The sequence below is a fragment of the Perissodus microlepis genome, chromosome 16, assembly GCF_051167445.1.
Source record: "Perissodus microlepis isolate ML-2025 ecotype Zambia chromosome 16, ASM5116744v1, whole genome shotgun sequence".
In the NCBI taxonomy this organism is placed as follows: domain Eukaryota; kingdom Metazoa; phylum Chordata; class Actinopteri; order Cichliformes; family Cichlidae; genus Perissodus; species Perissodus microlepis.
The window spans coordinates 70422-87880 of NC_140476.1; the positions used below are offsets into that span (position 1 = coordinate 70422).

Sequence of the window (17459 nt, forward strand, 5' to 3'; positions counted from 1 at the left end):
CCTTCAGGTCTGGTGACGCACAGGAACTCAGGAGGGCTAGAAGAGAAATGACTGCAGGCGTCACGAGAGCCAAAGCCACATACGCACAGGAGATAGACGGTTATTTTTCTTCCCAGGATCCACGCAGTATGTGGAGGGGTAAGTGCATCACTGACTACAAAACTAGGGATACACAATGCCCCAGGGATCCTTCTCTGCCTGAGGCTCTCGACCGGTTCTACGCCCGCTTTGAGGATCCTAACACGAGGACCCTGTGCTAAGTCCCCTCCTGTTCACACTGCTCACCCAACCATCCAGGCTGTCATATTGTAAGGTTTGCAGCTGTGGTTGGCTGCATCACAAACAATGATGAGACCGGCTACAGGAAGGAGGTGGAACACTTAGAGGACTGGTGCAGGGAAAACAATCTCTGCTTAAATGAGAAGAAGATGAAGGAGATGACTGTGGACTTGAGGAGGGGAAGACACACACACACACGCCACTGCACGTCGGAGGATCTGCAGTCGAAGTAGTACCCAGCTACAAGTACCTGGGTATGTACCTAGATAGCAACCTCACCTGGAAAAACACTTCCAGCCTGATCAGGAAGGCTCACCAGAGGCTCTACTTCCTGAGGCGGATGAGATGTGCGGGACTTGAGAACTCAGTCCTCATCTCCTTTTACAGATGTGCGGTGGACAATGTTCTGTGCTCTGGCATCAACGTGTGGCACAGAAACTGCACTGAGGCAGAGAGGAAAGCTCTACACAGGGTGGACAGCCTTCGTCGCGTCGCTGTGACGTAATCGGCCTACAAATGTGTCCTCAGGAGGATGCAGCCCGTGAATTTGGACACAACCTATGTGTTAACAGACCTCTCTGCACTGAATCATACCTGTTATTAATCTCTGTCTCTCTTCCACAGCATGTCTTTATCCTGTCTTCCTTCTCTCGCAGCAGATGGCCCCGCCCCTCCCTGAGCCTGGTTCTGACAGAGGTTTCTTCCTGTTAAAAGGGAGTTTTTCCTTCCCACTGTCGCCAAAGTGTTTGCTCATAGAGGGTCATATGATTGTTGGGTTTTTCTCTGTATGTATTATTGTAGAGTCTACCTTACAATATAAAGCGCCTTGAGGCGACTGTTGTTGTGATTTGGGGCTGTATAAATAAAGCTGAATTGAATTTTGTCAGGAAGCTGAGAACCCAGTTGCAGGTTGCAGTGTCCACACCTGGAAGCATCAGTGTTTCCACCAGCTGCTGTGGGATGATTGTGTTAAAAGTGGTTGAAGTCAGTGACTCTGGTGTTTTCCTCTCCAGGTGTGACAGCATAAGGTGGTGGGTGGTGGAGATGGTATCCTCTGTGGATAGACTGGTTCTGTATGCAAATTGAAGGGTATCCGGGTTTATTGGGAGAATGTCCTTGATGTGCTTCAAAAACAGCTGCTCAAAGCATTTACTCACAATTGGTTTGAGGGCCACAGGCCTAAAGTTATTTAAGCAGTTAAGTTATTGATTGCATGCATCAACAAGACTGCAGAGTCCTGGCCTGACGAGGTAGCTCTTCTATGTTGTGCCATCCGCTTCACCAGAGGTTGTTTGGTTTCCCCGATTTATGAATCCTGGCAATCCTCCTGCACTTAACAGCGTACACTATGTTACTCTGTTTGTGTCGGGGGACCCGATCCTTGGGGTGGACCAATTTCTGGCGCAACATGTTTTGGGGTTTGAAAGCCCCAGAGAACAGGTGTTTAGGAAAAATGCGCCTCAACTGTACTGATACTCCTGACACGTACGTGATCACTACAGGTTTTCTGTTAGGCAGCGGTTGTCCTACTCTCCTGGATCAGCTGGAGCTTTCTTTTGGCGCCTTCCCAGCTTTGACAAAAGTCCAGCTGGGATAACCACATTTACTCAGGGCCTTCTTGATGTTCTTCTGCCTCCCTGGCCGCTGTGTCTGTGGGGATGGTGTTCGCTCTGTGTTGTAGCGTCCTGATGACGAAATGAAATTGAAAAATTGAATTGGAGGCCCTTAACTGAAGAGTTTATTTGCAGACTTTCAGGAGTAATCCTTTATACAGCGCCAAATCACAACAACAGTCGCCTCAAGGCGCTTTATCTTGTAATGTAGACCTACAATAATACATAAAGAGAAGATAAACAGAATCAACTTTTATGGATTTCCTTACCTGGATGATTGAGCACGCATTTCAACAGTTCATATAAAATTTTAGTTGAATTGAAAATCTGCACTTCAGTCATAGACTGATGTAACACCCACTGTGGTGCTGCACAGAAGCACTTCTGGACCCAGAGCATCTATGCCAGTGAAAATACAATCTCATACCACCGTCTCCTCCAAACCCTTCAGGTCTTCTTTGGCTTGTTCTCTCTTCTCGTTCACAAACCTGAAGACACAAGCAGAGTTTAGCATGACAGAGCTGAACTCCGTTTACACCCACTGCCTGTTAATGTGAGTTCACTGATTGGTCAGAGAAATGGTAGGTGGAAGCAGAAGGAGGCGACATGATACAATGATGTCATCTGAGCGCCGCAGGAGTTTAAATGAGAAAAATAACATGATAAATAAATATATGGTTTCTGTCTGACACACTTAGACGTCACAGATTATATCGTGAACTGAATGTGGACACAACCATGTCTGATGGCGCTAAAACCTCAATCACGATGTTTGAGGCGACTGCAAGAACAGAGGGACAAACGTACATGAGCTTTTGAAGCTTCTGGTCTTTGTTCTGATCCTCTGCTCTCAGTTTGTCCAAGTCAGACTGAAGCTTCCTGTTTTCCAGCTGCAGAGCCTGATTCACGCTGAAAGAAACAAAGACGCTGGAAACAGCCGGCTCGACACTGTGACAAAACACATGCTTGAAGCAAAAATCTGACCAATAACAAATCTCTTTAAAATGAATGATGTGACTGAACCCAGAACAGCTGAGAAGAGTCTGGGAGCAGCTCAATCACTCAGTAATCAGTAATATCAATAATCAATCAATAATAATCAATAACTCACTCTTTGAGTCGGTCGACGTCTCTGTGTTTCTGATCGATCTCATCTCGGAGTCGACTCAGCTGTTTGTGATGAACCTCCCGGTGGTTCTCCATCTGTTCCTCCAGCGTTCTCTATAGAACACACAGCGACATTTCCATCACCTCTATCACTGATTTGACAGATTGTTGATTGTTACTTTGCTCACAGTGACATCACGCCATGTTTACCTTCATCTCCACAACATCCTTCAGCTGGCTCATGTGTTCTTTCTCTTTGTCCATCACTGTCAGCTCGTGCATTTGACCTGCTCACACACAAACACAGAGTCTCTTATTGTTTCTACCTGTTCACCTGTGATGGATTTTTAAAAATACCTGTTAGCCAATCAGAGTTTACCGTTTCCTGTAACCATGGCAGTATTACCTTGAGCGCGGAGCTTGGCGACCTCCTCCATCAGAGCATCCTGACTCTCCTCCAGCTGCCTCTTCTTCTGCTCCACCTTCTGGAGGTCATCGGTGAGAGACCCCAGCTTTGCCCGGAGCTGCACAAGCAGACACACAAACAACCAGCACAGGTGAATTTATCATCACACCTATTCAGACAGGCTGTGTGTGTGTGTGTGTGTGTGTGTGTGTGTGTGTGTGTGTGTATGTCTCTGTCTCAGTTTGTATTTGTCTCACCTGCGACACGAGCAGCTGGCACGTGCTCAGCTCCTTCTCGCTCGCCTTCATCTTGCAGGTGTTTTCTGTCAGGTTGACCTCCAACTGTTTGCTGCGGTTCACCAGAGATTTGACTTCAGACTTCATCTTACTGATGTAGAGTCGGGCAGAGGTGAACTCTTCCTCCATCACTCCACTCACTTCAGTCATCTGAAGAGACAGAATCAGAGTTTGTTTTCAGACACATGAAAAGTAGAAGTAGATGAGAAGAAGAACTAGTTTGAGGCTCACAGCTTTGAGCTCGGTGGTTCCGAGAACACTGCCGATCTCACTGAGGTCTCTGAGCAGCAAACTGACGATCTCCGCTGACCTCCTCTTATGATGAGAGCTGAGCTCCTGCAGGGAGGACAGCTCCCTCTGAACAGCCTCCAGACTGACCTGGAAACACAGCAGGTTCATTACACATCCATCCATCCATTCATCCATCCATCCAAACATCAATCCATCCATCCAAACATCCAAAAATCCATCCATCCAAACATCCAAAAATCCATCCATCCATCCAAACATCCATCCATCCAAACATCAATCCATCCATCCATCCAAACATCAATCCATCCCCATCCATTCAAACATCCATCCATCCATCCATCCATCCAAACATCCATCCATCCATATCCATTCAAACATCCATACATCCCCATCCATTCAAACATCCATCCATCCATCCATCCAAACATCCATCCATCCGTCCATCCAAAAATCCATCCATCCATCCATCCGTCCATCCAAAAATCCATCCATCCGTCCATCCATGCATCCATCCATCCGTCCAAAAATCCATCCATGCATCCATCCAAAAATCCATCCATCCAGACATCCATCCATCCATCCCCATCCATCCAAACATCAATCCATTCTCCAAACATCCATCCATCCATCCAAACATCAATCCATCCATCCAAACATCCAAAAATCCATCCATCCATCCCCATCCATCCATCCATCCAAACATCCATCCATCCATCAAAACATCAATCCATCCATCCAAACATCCATCCATCCATCCATCCAAACATCAGTCCATCCAAACATCAATTCATCCATCCATTCAAACATCCATCCATCCCTCTGACTGTGGACTCACAGTTTTGTGAGCGAGCTCGTCGTTCAGCTGTTCATTGCAGCGGTTCTTATTCTCCACCTCCTGACTCTTGTGGTCGTAGTTGACAGCCAGCTCCTCCAGCGCCTGCAATACCTCTTTCACCTCCTCTTTAGCTGAATCGCTTTCCCTCTGCAGGCGGGACAGCTCCTCCTGCAGCCGCTCATAGTCCTGGCGGATAGATGCCAGCAGCTGGTGGAGAGCTATTGATTAACCTGTGATCCATCGATCAGTGGATAGTATGGAATGTAACACTCAGGTGAGACTCACCTCATCCTGGTCGATCAGCTGCTGTTTGAGTTTCTCAGACATCTGACTCTGCTGGTTGATCTCATCATCCTAAACATCAATCAGACAGAGTTTAATGATTTAAACATGTCTTCCAGCTAGTTACCACAGCAGGTGTTAAGAAGACTGACTGTACAAAACCAGACAAGATCTGGCCCATCCATGCAACTTGTGACAACAGATAATTTCACACACTATCCAGAAGACACTGCGTGCTTTCCGGGGTTACTGCACATGCTGGAATTTTGGCATGGACTGTCCATTGATCCCTTGGCATTTTACTGTTACCTTGTTAAAATAAAACCCTATCATCTAATATTTCCCGATTTTTCTAAAATGGGCTTACTTATCAAATACTGAATTTTGGGTGTGTGGGATCCAAAGACAAATAATTATGACCACTATAACCTAGAAGTGGAGAGGATGTTTTGACCCGGCATAAATTATCCACAAGAGGGACTCCGGGTTGCCTAGCAACACAATTATTGACATACATTTTGATGTAAAAGCTGCTTTAACATGACTAAGAGCTAGCTATTTGTGACTGATCAATAAATATGTAGGTGATGGTGACAGGGTGGGTCAGAGCGGGAGTCTATGACCGAAGCGGTGCAGAGCAGCAGAGGAATGGCAGCTGAACTAATCAGAGAATCCAGAGTGTTTAGAACTACCTGGAGAAGATAATGAATGAAATCCAGGTTAGAAAGGCAGAATCAGACTTTGACTGTTCTACTTTTACAGTAATTATTTATTGTTATTGTTACTAAGTGTTTCTTACTTTTTTGTAGCAGTGGTGAAGCCAGTTTTAAAATGCAGATGCTCATTGCCTAAGGGAAGCATGTATAATGTAAACAGAACTGGTCCTAGCACTGAACCCTGTGGAACTCCATAATTAACCTCAGTGTGTGAAGAGGACTCTCCATTTACATGCACAAACTGGAGTCTATTAGATAGATATGATACAAACCACTGCAGCACAGTACCTGTAATACCTACAGCATGTTCTAATCGCTCTAATAGGATATTATGGTCGACAGTATCGAACGCTGCACTGAGGTCTAGCAGGACAAGCACAGAGATGAGTCCACTGTCAGAGGCCATAAGAAGATCATTTGTAACCTTCACTAAAGATCCCAAAGGTTGATTGTGCTCATCCGGATGTTCTCAGAGGGAGAAACGTTGCATCATCACCCAGGTGGGCCTCTTCAGTCTCAGCTGACTGCAGGTTTCCAACCTTATAAATAGGACATTAGCACAATGACTGAAACTAGCACCACTGACTAACACTGGGTTGTGAGGTCAGTTTCTTTGATATGATGTTCATTACATCAAGAAGGCCCTGAGCAAATGTGGTTATCACAGCTGGACATTTGTCAAAGCTGGGAAGGCGCCTAAAGAAAGCTCCAGCTGATCCAGGAGAGGGACAACTGCTGACTAAGGGAAAACCTGTAGTGATCCCTTTTAAAAATCTTTTGTTCCGCAGTCAAAGCTGCCGTCATGAGACCTCCACAATCCTTTAAAACAGGGGTCCCCAATCCCAGTCCACGAGGGCCGGTGTCCCTGCAGGTTTTAGATGTGTCCTTGATCCATCACAGCTGATTTAAATGGATAAATTACCTTCTCAACATGTCTTGAACTTCTCCAGAGGCCTGGTAATGAACTAATCATGTGATTCAGGTGTGTTGACCCAGGGTGAGATCTAAAACCTGCAGGGACACCGGCCCTCGTGGACTGGGATTGGGGACCCCTGCTTTAAAGGAAAAGCACTGCTGTCTTTGAGCTTTTAAATAGTTTGGCCTCACACAGGGTACAGGTGCGACTCACTTTGTCGTCCAGCTGCTGGTACAGGTCAGTGATGAGAGTCTCGTACTGCGACTTCTCCTCCACAGACAGGGCGACAGGGGGCGGAGCCAAGCTGTCAATCGCTGCTGCTGTCTCGCTGCTGCACTTCTTGTTTCTGTTGCCCAGCTGTTCCTCCACAGGTACAGACTCACCTGGAGGAGTCAAAATTACTGATAATAGAATCAAATCAGGATCCATGAATAAAACATTGGCCACATGCTCACATCACAAGAGACGGAGCTGCAGCTGAGAGTCTTATCAGTGAGCTGCCAACAGAAACTAAACAGGAATTCAATCAGACGCAAAACGATGGCTCAGACACAAACAGCTCCACTCTGACAAAATATTAAGAGACTCTCCATCATAAACGGTTCACAGTGACAGCTTTCCTAAACAAACTACTACCACGTGTACAATATAGCAGCCTCTAGTGGACAGGTGAATAGCTGCATGTAAAACGCTCCCTGGTACTGTCACTGCCTTCTCTAAAACGAGTTTAAAGAGAACTGATCAAAGCGTGACACGGAAACCTTCAAAATAGGGCTGGGCCATATCATACCGTTCATGGTAATACCGGTATAAGGTTAGGCAATGATAAGAAAATGAAATATCGCGATAGAATATGGTGATACGTGCATGCGCAGTGCCTTTATTTTCACAAGCACATGGCAGAAAAAGTATGGCAGAGAATGAGAAGGGCGAAAGCGGATCGTTGATCAGATGAACCAGAACTGGTTTGTAAAAATGCTGCAGCTTCAGTGGTGTGGAACTGGTTTAGCTTTCGTCCGTCAGATACACAACAAAGCACAGTTTTTGGTAGAGCATGCAAGCGGGCCGTCGTTATTACCGTGTTTTTCGGAAAATAAGTCGCACTTAAAATCCTTTAATTTTCTCAAAAAATCGACAGTGCGCCTTATGTATGAATTCTGGTTGTGCTTACTGACCTCGAACCGATTTTATGTACACGGTGCTCGAAAATCTGTCAAAAATGTTTTAATATGACTTTGCTAAGCTATGAAGCCGCACCGGCGCTCGATGGATTGTCGGAGCATTACGGCTATCGTAGTCAGGAGCCTCGGGTGTAATACGTACTGTGCTTTAGGGCTGCCACAAACGATTATTTTGATAGTCGACTAGTCACCGATTATTTTTGCGATTAGTCGACTAATCAGATCATCATCCATTGGACGTAAAACGTACAGCTTATTGCACCAGCAGCATCTGCTCTTATATAACTATCATTAGCTTACAGCTTTAAGTGTTTAAGGTATGTGCTAACTAAAAATAAAGACAAGATGATAGTTTATTAAATTTTAATGAAATTTGCAGATTGTTTCGGTGAAGTTTAATAAACTCCTTGCTATCTAAAATATAACAGGACATCGGAGTAAATTCTCGAGCATCTCACACTTCTGATAATCAGCTGTCTGCTTGACGTTTATTCAGCTGTGTAAAAACTATAACTTTAATCTCAGCCAAACCGATTTACTCAAGACAAATAAAATACTGAAAAAAAAAGCCAAACAATAACATTGTTAAGTTATCTAAGTGACTTATATATCATGTTTAACCTGAGTAGTGAAAGACGGCGGTGGGTTTGAAAACAATTTGCCGGGAGTCCGGTGGTCTCACGGCTCTAGTGAGCCTTGCCCCCGGCTCGCTATCGAGCTAGTGGGTAACAGATGTCTCCGAAAACGTCGGAGCGCTTTTGAAAATATGTGGTGTCTTGATAAACTGAGCAGATATTTGAGGTTTACACAGCTACATTCTCTCCTGAAAATATGTTAAACGTTTATTTTGTGACCCAGAAAGAATAATAAGAGTAATATTAAAACTAACTAGCTGCCGCCATTGTTGGAAACTGAGCTGGGCCGCGCTATGAATTCTGGGACACAGCTTCTTCTTCTTCTTCGGGGTTTAACGGCAGCTGGCATCCTTGTACATGCAGTGCTGCCATCTTCTGTTTCAGTCCGTTATTACACTCTTAAATCCTACAACTTATTCCTGCGTCTTTTGGGATCTTACAAAGCTTCAAACGACGCGTCGACTATTAAATCAGTTGTCGACGATTTTGATAGTCGACGTAATCGTGACTAGTCGACTAATCGTGGCAGCCCTACTGTGCTTCAACACAATGTTACCGTATTGTGTGTGTATAACCTCTTTTTAAGTTTTGTGGATATTATACATGGTTATGCTGAGGATATGTCGGCCAGTTTCCACTGGAAATGCCTTTTGGTTAGACTGTCAGCGAGGAATTACCATAATTTTTTGCACTAATAAAGTTGTGGAGTTGTAAAGTATTTTTTCTCGCATCAATTATATCGTCAGTTATATCGTTATCGCAAATTTTCAAATGTATATCATGATAAATATTTTTGGCCATATTGCTCTGTCCTACTTCAAAGAGTCCTGAAGTGAAACCTTTACAGACTAAAGTAACACAAAGATGGAGGCAGACGTTTACCTTCCAGGAGGAAGAAAAAGCTTTTAAACTTTCTTTTGGAACAAAGCTGGTAAATGTTAAAGGATGAGTGTTTTTTTTATCATTAAAGCTCATTTAGGAAAAGCTGCCCGAATATATGCCCAGAGGCTGTCACGTGGGCAGACTTGCTGATAGGAGTAGTTTGATGTCAGAGGGTTGAGTCCAGCAAAAATCATGATCTTTCTCTAACCGAACTCTTTTGGTACCAGAACCAAATGTGAAAAAAATTAAAGTGCAGAATGCGTTCGTGCCACCACTAAATGACCTGCCTTCCAAAACACGTGACAGATTTAAGATGACGTAGCAGCAAGATGCAGCCTCACTCCACCTTTGTGGAAACTGTGGACTTTAAAGCACATACATCGTTTACAGCTGTTTCCTGGATAGTCACATTTAGTGCAGGAAGAAAACTGAATAAAACAAACAAACATGATGCCCCCTTTGCTGTTGGTGGAAAATGCAACACATCAACCAATCAGATTATTTGACAACATGGGCATTCGGTAGCTCTGAGTAAAAAGTTGTGGGAGTGCCAGCGGTGAGAGAGAGCAATATCAATCGTGGGTTTTGAGCTGTCTGGAGTGTGCAGGCATATTGAAGTATAAATGCCGTCTCCAGGTGAAAACCTGAAGTAACATCTTTTTTCACCTTTCCTCCAGCGTTTCAGCTCATTCTCCAGTTTCTGGATCATGATGTTCAGACTCCTGTTCTTCTCTTTCTCCTTCTCATACTTCTTCTTCCACTCCTCGGCGGTCAGCTCCAGGTTCACAGACACTGTGTTCTTTATGGTTTTAGCTCTGAAACAACAGGACGCGGAATGAAGAAACACTCAGATCTGTGGAGGACGTACTTCGACCACAGTACTCTGCTTTTTCCTCTGATCAGGTGACTTGCCGTACCTCTGTCCAAACATGAGCGTGGACTTGGTTTCAGCCTCGTTGTAAACAGACGGCGAGCAGCAGATGATGATGGTAGTTCGACAGTTTCCACCCAGAGAGTCCTGAAGGATCCGGGTCATCTTACTGTCTCTGTATGGAACGTGGGTTTTCTAGAGACACACGAGACACGTGACAATCACTTCACCTGAAAATCAGGTGAGCTGTGACGTTTCTGTCAAACAAATCAAGTTAAATCCAGAATATTTCAGGCGTACATGTCAGAGACCTGAAGGTCGGAGACATGAAGACTCACCGTTCCTTCACTCAGGGCAGCGATGACGTTCCCCAGAGCAGACAGAGACTTGTTGATGTTTTTAGCCTCATCCAAAACGGCGCCCTCTGCTCCTGTTTTACTCACCTGGATGGCAGAAAGCACAATCCAGGTGTCAGCAAGCAGACATTTACAGAGAACAGGTGCTCACTGAGTGTGATGGAGCAGTGCGACCTTCTCGCTGCCTGCCAGGTCCACCAGGTAAAGTTTCCCTGATAGCTTCATCTCCGTCTCCACGTTCTCCTGTTTGATGTTGATCAGAAAAATGCTGTGACTGCGAGAGCTGTGCTCGTTCATGTCTGCATGAAGAAGAAACCCCATTCAGTAAACTGATCCGAGAACAAACACACGATGGTCGGGGCGGAAGTATCACACGTACAGGTGAAGACTTACTGGTCACAGCGACGTGTCTGTTTGCTTTTCCTTCATCGATAACGTCCATCACCTCCTCGGGACTGGAAACAAAGCGCTCCGTGCAGCCCTGACAATGAAACACACATCAGTAGAGTATCAGCAGCAGGACGCTGCAGACATGCGGTAAATATGGCTGTTTGGAGGCGCCGTGCACCCACAGCACACCTGTGAGACTCAGCAGACAAACAAAATTCTCCATAAACTGAACGAATATAATATATCAATTTAATATTAAAGCTTACTGTTCCACAGCTCCATAAAGGAGACGTGGAAACTTGAATGAATGTGATTGGTTGCGTTGCGTGTTTCCAGCAGTGACTCATCAGCAGATCAGAATCAAGCATAATGACAATTAAACATTTTCAAAATCACCAGAATAAAACAGAGTTTTCTGTGACAACCAGATCCAGGAAACATGACCTGCTCCTCACAAAGGTTGTACCTCCCCTTTTTGTGAGTGTGGACGCTTCCTCTCTTTGCTCTTTAAATGCTTTGCTTCTTTTATTGATTTTTATGCTGTTTTTTCCCTTTTTTCCGTATGAGCTTACCTGCAATAGCTTTTGGTCACTTATAGATCATTAGGACTAAAGTGTTCTTAACAGAAACAGCAAAATTTTTATAGTTACCTTATCTTCAGCGCTCTGTGTCTGTGGCCTACACACAGCTGAAGCCTGATTACAGCGTCTGGGCACCGAACAGCCTCAATAGCCTGGAAAGGTGCTAACCGCTAGGCTAACTAGCAACAAATGCTTCCCCTCTCCACAGATGACTACCACAGCCTCCTGCAGAAGATTGCAGTACTGGAGACAAAAATTCATCGCTTAGAAGTAAACGTGGAGGTAAATGGACTGTGTGGAAATGAAACAACCTTGCCTTTGATTCAAAACAATGGCGATGAGCAAGCTAGTACACAGCCAAGGAGCACAGATAACATGACCAAGAAAGTAGACTCTGTGCATTATAATAAATCCTCAAGCAATAATCCCCCCTTGGACTGTCTTGGTGCAAAACCAAGACATAAATCATGTCTCCTGGAAGGGGGAGGACCAAGGGCGTAGATTTGGTTTTGGAATTGGTGGGGACGGATGATTCAAGCACCGAACCCTGTTTCTTATTTTTTTCCTTTTTGTCTTTGCTTCTTGATTAAAAGAAAGGAGAAATATACTTGCATACATATGCTATTCTACATGCTTTTTAAAAATTACAATTCATAGTTTTATATGTGAATTATATAATGTTAAATTACTATTAAACAAATGACTAAGTATTTTAGACTTTAGTTTACTTCAGCCATATTCCATATAAAAAGTGAGACATGTCAATTCAGATTCTTTGTCAAACATACACTAATGAATCAATTTACATCAGCAGCCTAACAATTGTCATGAGAATAAATACTAGTTAATCTATAGCAGAAAATCATCAGTCAGTCACCTGTGACCTCGCCTCTTCACCTCTGAGCTACAACATGGCAGAGCTGCCTCTGTCACCTGACAAATAACAGTGAGACACTCCACATACATGCAGTCACACATGTGCTTCAAATACAGTCATGAACCACCAGGTCATCATCACATTTCACCTGTGATCTTGTGTTACCATTACTCTCTGAGCTTTGTGTTGGTTCTTCTGTCACCTGACAAATAGGACATACATGACAATAAGAATAAAATGTGGAGCTGCTTCAGTGTTTCTGTCACTTTGTGCAGATCTTGACTCATCAGTAACGTTTGTAGGGTGAGTGCATTTTTAAAACAATTTGTGCAAACTGCACTACAAGGTGGAATATTTGCAAAATCATGACTATTCATGACTATGACCTATGAATACGTCAGTGCCATTAGGATGAAATTTCTGTGTCACCAACATTTAACTTCAGACATATAATTTTAACAGCCTCTGTAAACTAATATCCTGGCTCGCTCTAGGCTGCCGTTTTCTGACAGCTTCAATCAAAATTAGAAATGCTGCTCTGAGACTGAGAGAACTAATACTGCTGCCTGTTGTGCATTTAGTTTCCCAAACACGTTATTCATGGTTACATACAATTTTAGACTGATGTGGGCCAAAGCCTAGCATAGCCTGTAACGTTATTATGACGGACACATTTTATGAGTGAGCTTGACTTTAAGTGACTTACAGGTTTCTTTGAAAAATACTTTCTTATATCCAGGTTCTTCCTCTTTGCTGCCGTCCTCCTTGCAGGTCCTCGCAGCGCAGGCTTGCCGCTGCTAAAACTAAACAGAGCTCCCTGAAAGGCACAGCCAATCAGTGTTGCCAACTCCTCAGTAAGGAAAATCGCTATTGGCTGTCCTAAAAGTCGCTAGAAGTCGCTGAATGACGTCATCGCCTAATTTGCATAATTGGTCATGCTAATATAATTGTAACCTACGTTGTTGGAGAGAGAAATAACATCGTGGAAGAGACATAAAGTGAGTAAAAAAACGTCCTAAATGCATTTAGAGTTTATTTAGAACTACAAATTAAATTTATTTTAGCAATTATTGTTTTTTGTAATGTCACAATTCCAACCCTGCTCCTTTATCCGGGCTTGGACCGGCAAAAGTGACCCGAAATAGGCACTCTGGTGGAGTTACTGTGTGTGTGTGTGTTTATAAGTAGTTTTAAACCTTGTGATCCACAAAACAGCATAACAGTAAAGGAAGAACTGACTGCGTTACAGTGAGTGCAGGAGCAGCGGCTTCGCTCATGCGCAGTGTTGCCAACTTAGCAACTTTGTCGCTATATTTAGCGAGTTTTCAGACCCCTAAAAAAAGACGTGAAAGCGCGTATGGCTTTTACTCTCAACAAGCAGCGGGTGCTGTAATGCAGTCAGTTCTTCTTTTACTCTTTTACTCTTATGCTGTTTTGTGGATCACAAGGTTTAAAACTACTTATAAACACACACACACAAAGTAACTCCACCAGAGTGCCTATTTCGGGTCACTTTTGCCGGTCCAAGCCCGGGTAAAGGAGCAGGGTTGGAATTGTGACATTAAAAAAAACAATAATTGCTAAAAGAAATTTAATTTGTAGTTCTAAATAAACTCTAAATGCATTTAGGACGTTTTTTTACTCACTTTATGTCTCTTCCACGATGTTATTTCTCTCTCCAACAACGTAGGTTACAATTATATTAGCATGACCAATTATGCAAATTAGGCGATGACGTCATTTAGCGACTTCTAGCGACTTTTCGGACAGCCAATAGCGATTTTCCTTACTGAGGAGTTGGCAACACTGCTCATGCGCGATTCATTTGCAGTTTGGACGCACAGGTGTGAACATCTTCTGCCCTGATAGCAACTTGGGGAAGACTATCCTCCGCCCGTGAGCGCTTTGGAACGGGCGGTGCCCACGGCAGCACCCGCTGCTTGTTGAGAGTAAAGGCGATACCTGCTTTCAGGTCAAAAAGTCGTCATAAATAAGTCTCCAATAACACCAGAAAAAGTTGCCAGAATTGTCGCTAGTCGCTTTTTAGAAAAAAAGTCGGGGTCTGAAAACTCGCTAAATATAGCAACAAAGTCGCTAAGTTGGCAACACTGCAGCCAATCACATTGGCCATATTTGTCACATGACGTAGGACTCCAGTGGAGAACGTAATTTAACTCTTTCTGCACCCTGGGTGAATGAGACGTTGACAGATCGTTTTTTTCTTACTATCGGGTTTGTTTTTCTTTACTCGATGAGATCAAATTATTGGTGGGGACAATTCAATAATCGCTGGATATTGGTGGGGACATGTCCCTTCCGTCCATGCCAAATCTACGCCCTTGGGGAGGACGTATCACAGACAGGGCACAGCGAGCTGAAATCTCTGAAACCGACTGGCCTTCACTTCCTATGAGACAGAGAAGCTCTTCTACCCCTGTATACGGGAGGAAACAGGACTGGACAACCGTGAATAGGAAGGTTAACATCAAGCCTCCAAAACAACTGAATGTGAAACTGCAGAACAGATTTGCTCCACTATCAAAGGACCCTGGATCTATATCGGACAACCATCCATCTAAAAGTAGCGAAGGACTGAAAATCTGTTGAAAAGTAAAAGGCCACAGGGAAAGAAATTCTTCAAATTGCAGATGAATATCCAACTGTGACAAACATTGTTCTGCATACAGGGTCAAACGATGTGTCCAAACAACAGTCGGAGGTTCTGAAACGGGACTTTACTGGATTATTAAATACTGTAAACTCTCTGAATGCAGCTGTATTCATCAGTGGACCTGTACCGCCCATCAGAGGAGACGAGAGATTCAGCAGGTTGTTTGCACTGTCAGCATGTACTGACTAGTGATGTGTCGGTCGCGAACGAAATGGGTCTTAGAGCCGGATCTTTGACGTGAACGACGCGAGCCGGCTCCTTATCGCGAGCCGTGGGGTTTTTCTTTTTCTTTCTCTCACCCTCTCTCTCTTGCACTTTTTTCCCGCTTCACTCCGCATGCGAGTCTTGTGCTTTGCACTGGGAAGAGGGGGGAGGGGCGGTAGTTACACTGGCAGTAGCACAGGAACAGAGCGGGAGGGAGAGAGAGAGAGAGCCAGGGACAACAACGTCACATTAGAAAGGTATAGTAATCATCCTCAACTATTTTCAGTTGCACATGATAAAGGATTCAGAAAGTTTATTCATGCAGGCCCATATGACAGATAATGTTCATGTTTCTGTTTGTTTTCATATTGTAATTTATATTTAATTGTGTTGTGGTTTGCAGTGTTTTGTGTTGTTTCACTTTAAATTTGTTTAAAAGGAAAAAGCTGAAAATTTAAATAGTTAAAAGTTGAACTGTGACTAGTTGGATTTTGTATTATAGGATTTATTTATTACATTTTATGTGGAGTGAATAAATAAAAGTATATTTACGGTGGCCCCTACAGACAAAGCACGTACAAACTTCAAATCACGTACAAACTCCAAAACACATAAAAACTCAGAAGCACGTACAAAACACAACAGAAGTGCTCCAGGATGCTAGGGGGCAGTGTTTTGTTACCTAGTGGCTACACAAGCCAGCAAGTACCAACGACCGGATTTGGTGTGTGGTAGTAACAGGTAAATGAACATTTTTTTTAATTATTTGAATAAATATGACTGCTTGTGTATAAATACACAAACAATACACATATGCTTTCAATTGTGTAATTTAAGTGATCTAGGTAGCTCTGTTTTGGAAGTTCAGTTAAAGCTAGAAATGTGTTTTGGAGTTTGTACGTGTTTTGTCTCTAGGGGCCACCACATATATTTATATATAAACATATATAAATAAAACCACTTTTTTTTTACATTAGTAATTCCTTTTGTGCATAATTTTATATTATTGTTAATAATAAATTAATTAAAGCAACAAAACAACCCGAAGAGGTGGATCGGAGCCAAAAGAGCCGGCTCTTTTTAATGATCCGAGCCGAAAGAGCCGGTTCTCTAAAAAGAGCCGGAAATCCCATCACTAGTACTGACCACTCAGTGCATTTTATCAACAATTTTAATATTTTTGGGGAACACAGGCATCTGTTTAAAGCAAATGGATTTAATTTTAACAAGTCAGGGGTGAAACTGTTCACCTCCAACTTGTTTTATTCCATACGTCATCCATCTGTGCTTGGTGCCAAGGCTGAGATAAACGAGGAGTTATCTCATAAAGAGGAACAAACAGTACTGCAAGAACAGACAAAGCCCAGCAGAAACCTTGAGGAGGAGCCTCATCAGCCCCCACCCGGGAAGAGCTTCAGAAAGGAGAGACATCAGAGGCAAGAAGAGGGGTCCCTATTTGCCTCCAACTCTCTCAACAACACCAACGACCAGGACCAGGGACCACGACCTTCCCCAGTCCCCCAAACCCCTGACAGGTCATCACCCTCCCCCCCCCTCCCTTTCTCCCTCCTCCCCACACCTGAAATTCACTGAGGAGATGATGGAGCGGGTCAATGCTGGGATCAGATCTACCCCCCGGCCCAATCCCTTTTTGTCCCCACAAACCCCCAACCAGAACAGCCAAAGGTTCGCCATCAAGCCCCGCCCCCAACAGAGCAATCGAAGTTACATTGCCCAGCCTCGCCCCCCCTAGTTCCTCCTTACCACCTTCATGCTCTGTCTCCGCAGTCTGATGTGTGATGTGTGGAGGGTCCGGGCTGCGAGGATTATGGCAGTGGTGACTTTTCCCAGGAGAAGCTGGGACCCTGTTTACTAGAAGGTTTTAAAATTTCTGTACTTTTAGGTGACAGAAGGAGACATGTGGCCTGGTCAAAACACAGAGAGCGGCACTCTAAAAGACCTTTAAATATAGTAAACATACCTTGTGTGCCACAGACTGCTCCCAAACACGAGGGGCAAATAATACCTCTAAAACACTAAAGTTGGCTTTATTAAATGTTAGATCTTTAGCTGGGAAAACATTTTTAATTAATGATTTAATCAATGAGC

General features: G+C 43.9%; 1 protein-coding gene across 1 annotated transcript in view; it reads right to left on the minus strand.

Annotated features, from left to right (window-relative positions):
- LOC146370116 (kinesin heavy chain-like) overlaps positions 1-17459 on the minus strand; it is a 53351-nt gene that overhangs the window by 26325 nt on the left and 9567 nt on the right. The window contains exons 7-21 of the mRNA XM_084908880.1: positions 11021-11108; positions 10802-10926; positions 10610-10714; positions 10318-10466; positions 10067-10215; positions 6916-7085; positions 5074-5142; positions 4789-4995; positions 3933-4079; positions 3663-3851; positions 3406-3523; positions 3210-3286; positions 3004-3113; positions 2700-2801; positions 2320-2380 (exon numbers count right to left, since the gene is read on the minus strand). Coding sequence (XP_084765006.1) covers positions 2320-2380; positions 2700-2801; positions 3004-3113; positions 3210-3286; positions 3406-3523; positions 3663-3851; positions 3933-4079; positions 4789-4995; positions 5074-5142; positions 6916-7085; positions 10067-10215; positions 10318-10466; positions 10610-10714; positions 10802-10926; positions 11021-11108 — 1866 coding nt within the window. The remainder of the gene's footprint in view (positions 1-2319; positions 2381-2699; positions 2802-3003; positions 3114-3209; positions 3287-3405; positions 3524-3662; positions 3852-3932; positions 4080-4788; positions 4996-5073; positions 5143-6915; positions 7086-10066; positions 10216-10317; positions 10467-10609; positions 10715-10801; positions 10927-11020; positions 11109-17459) is intronic.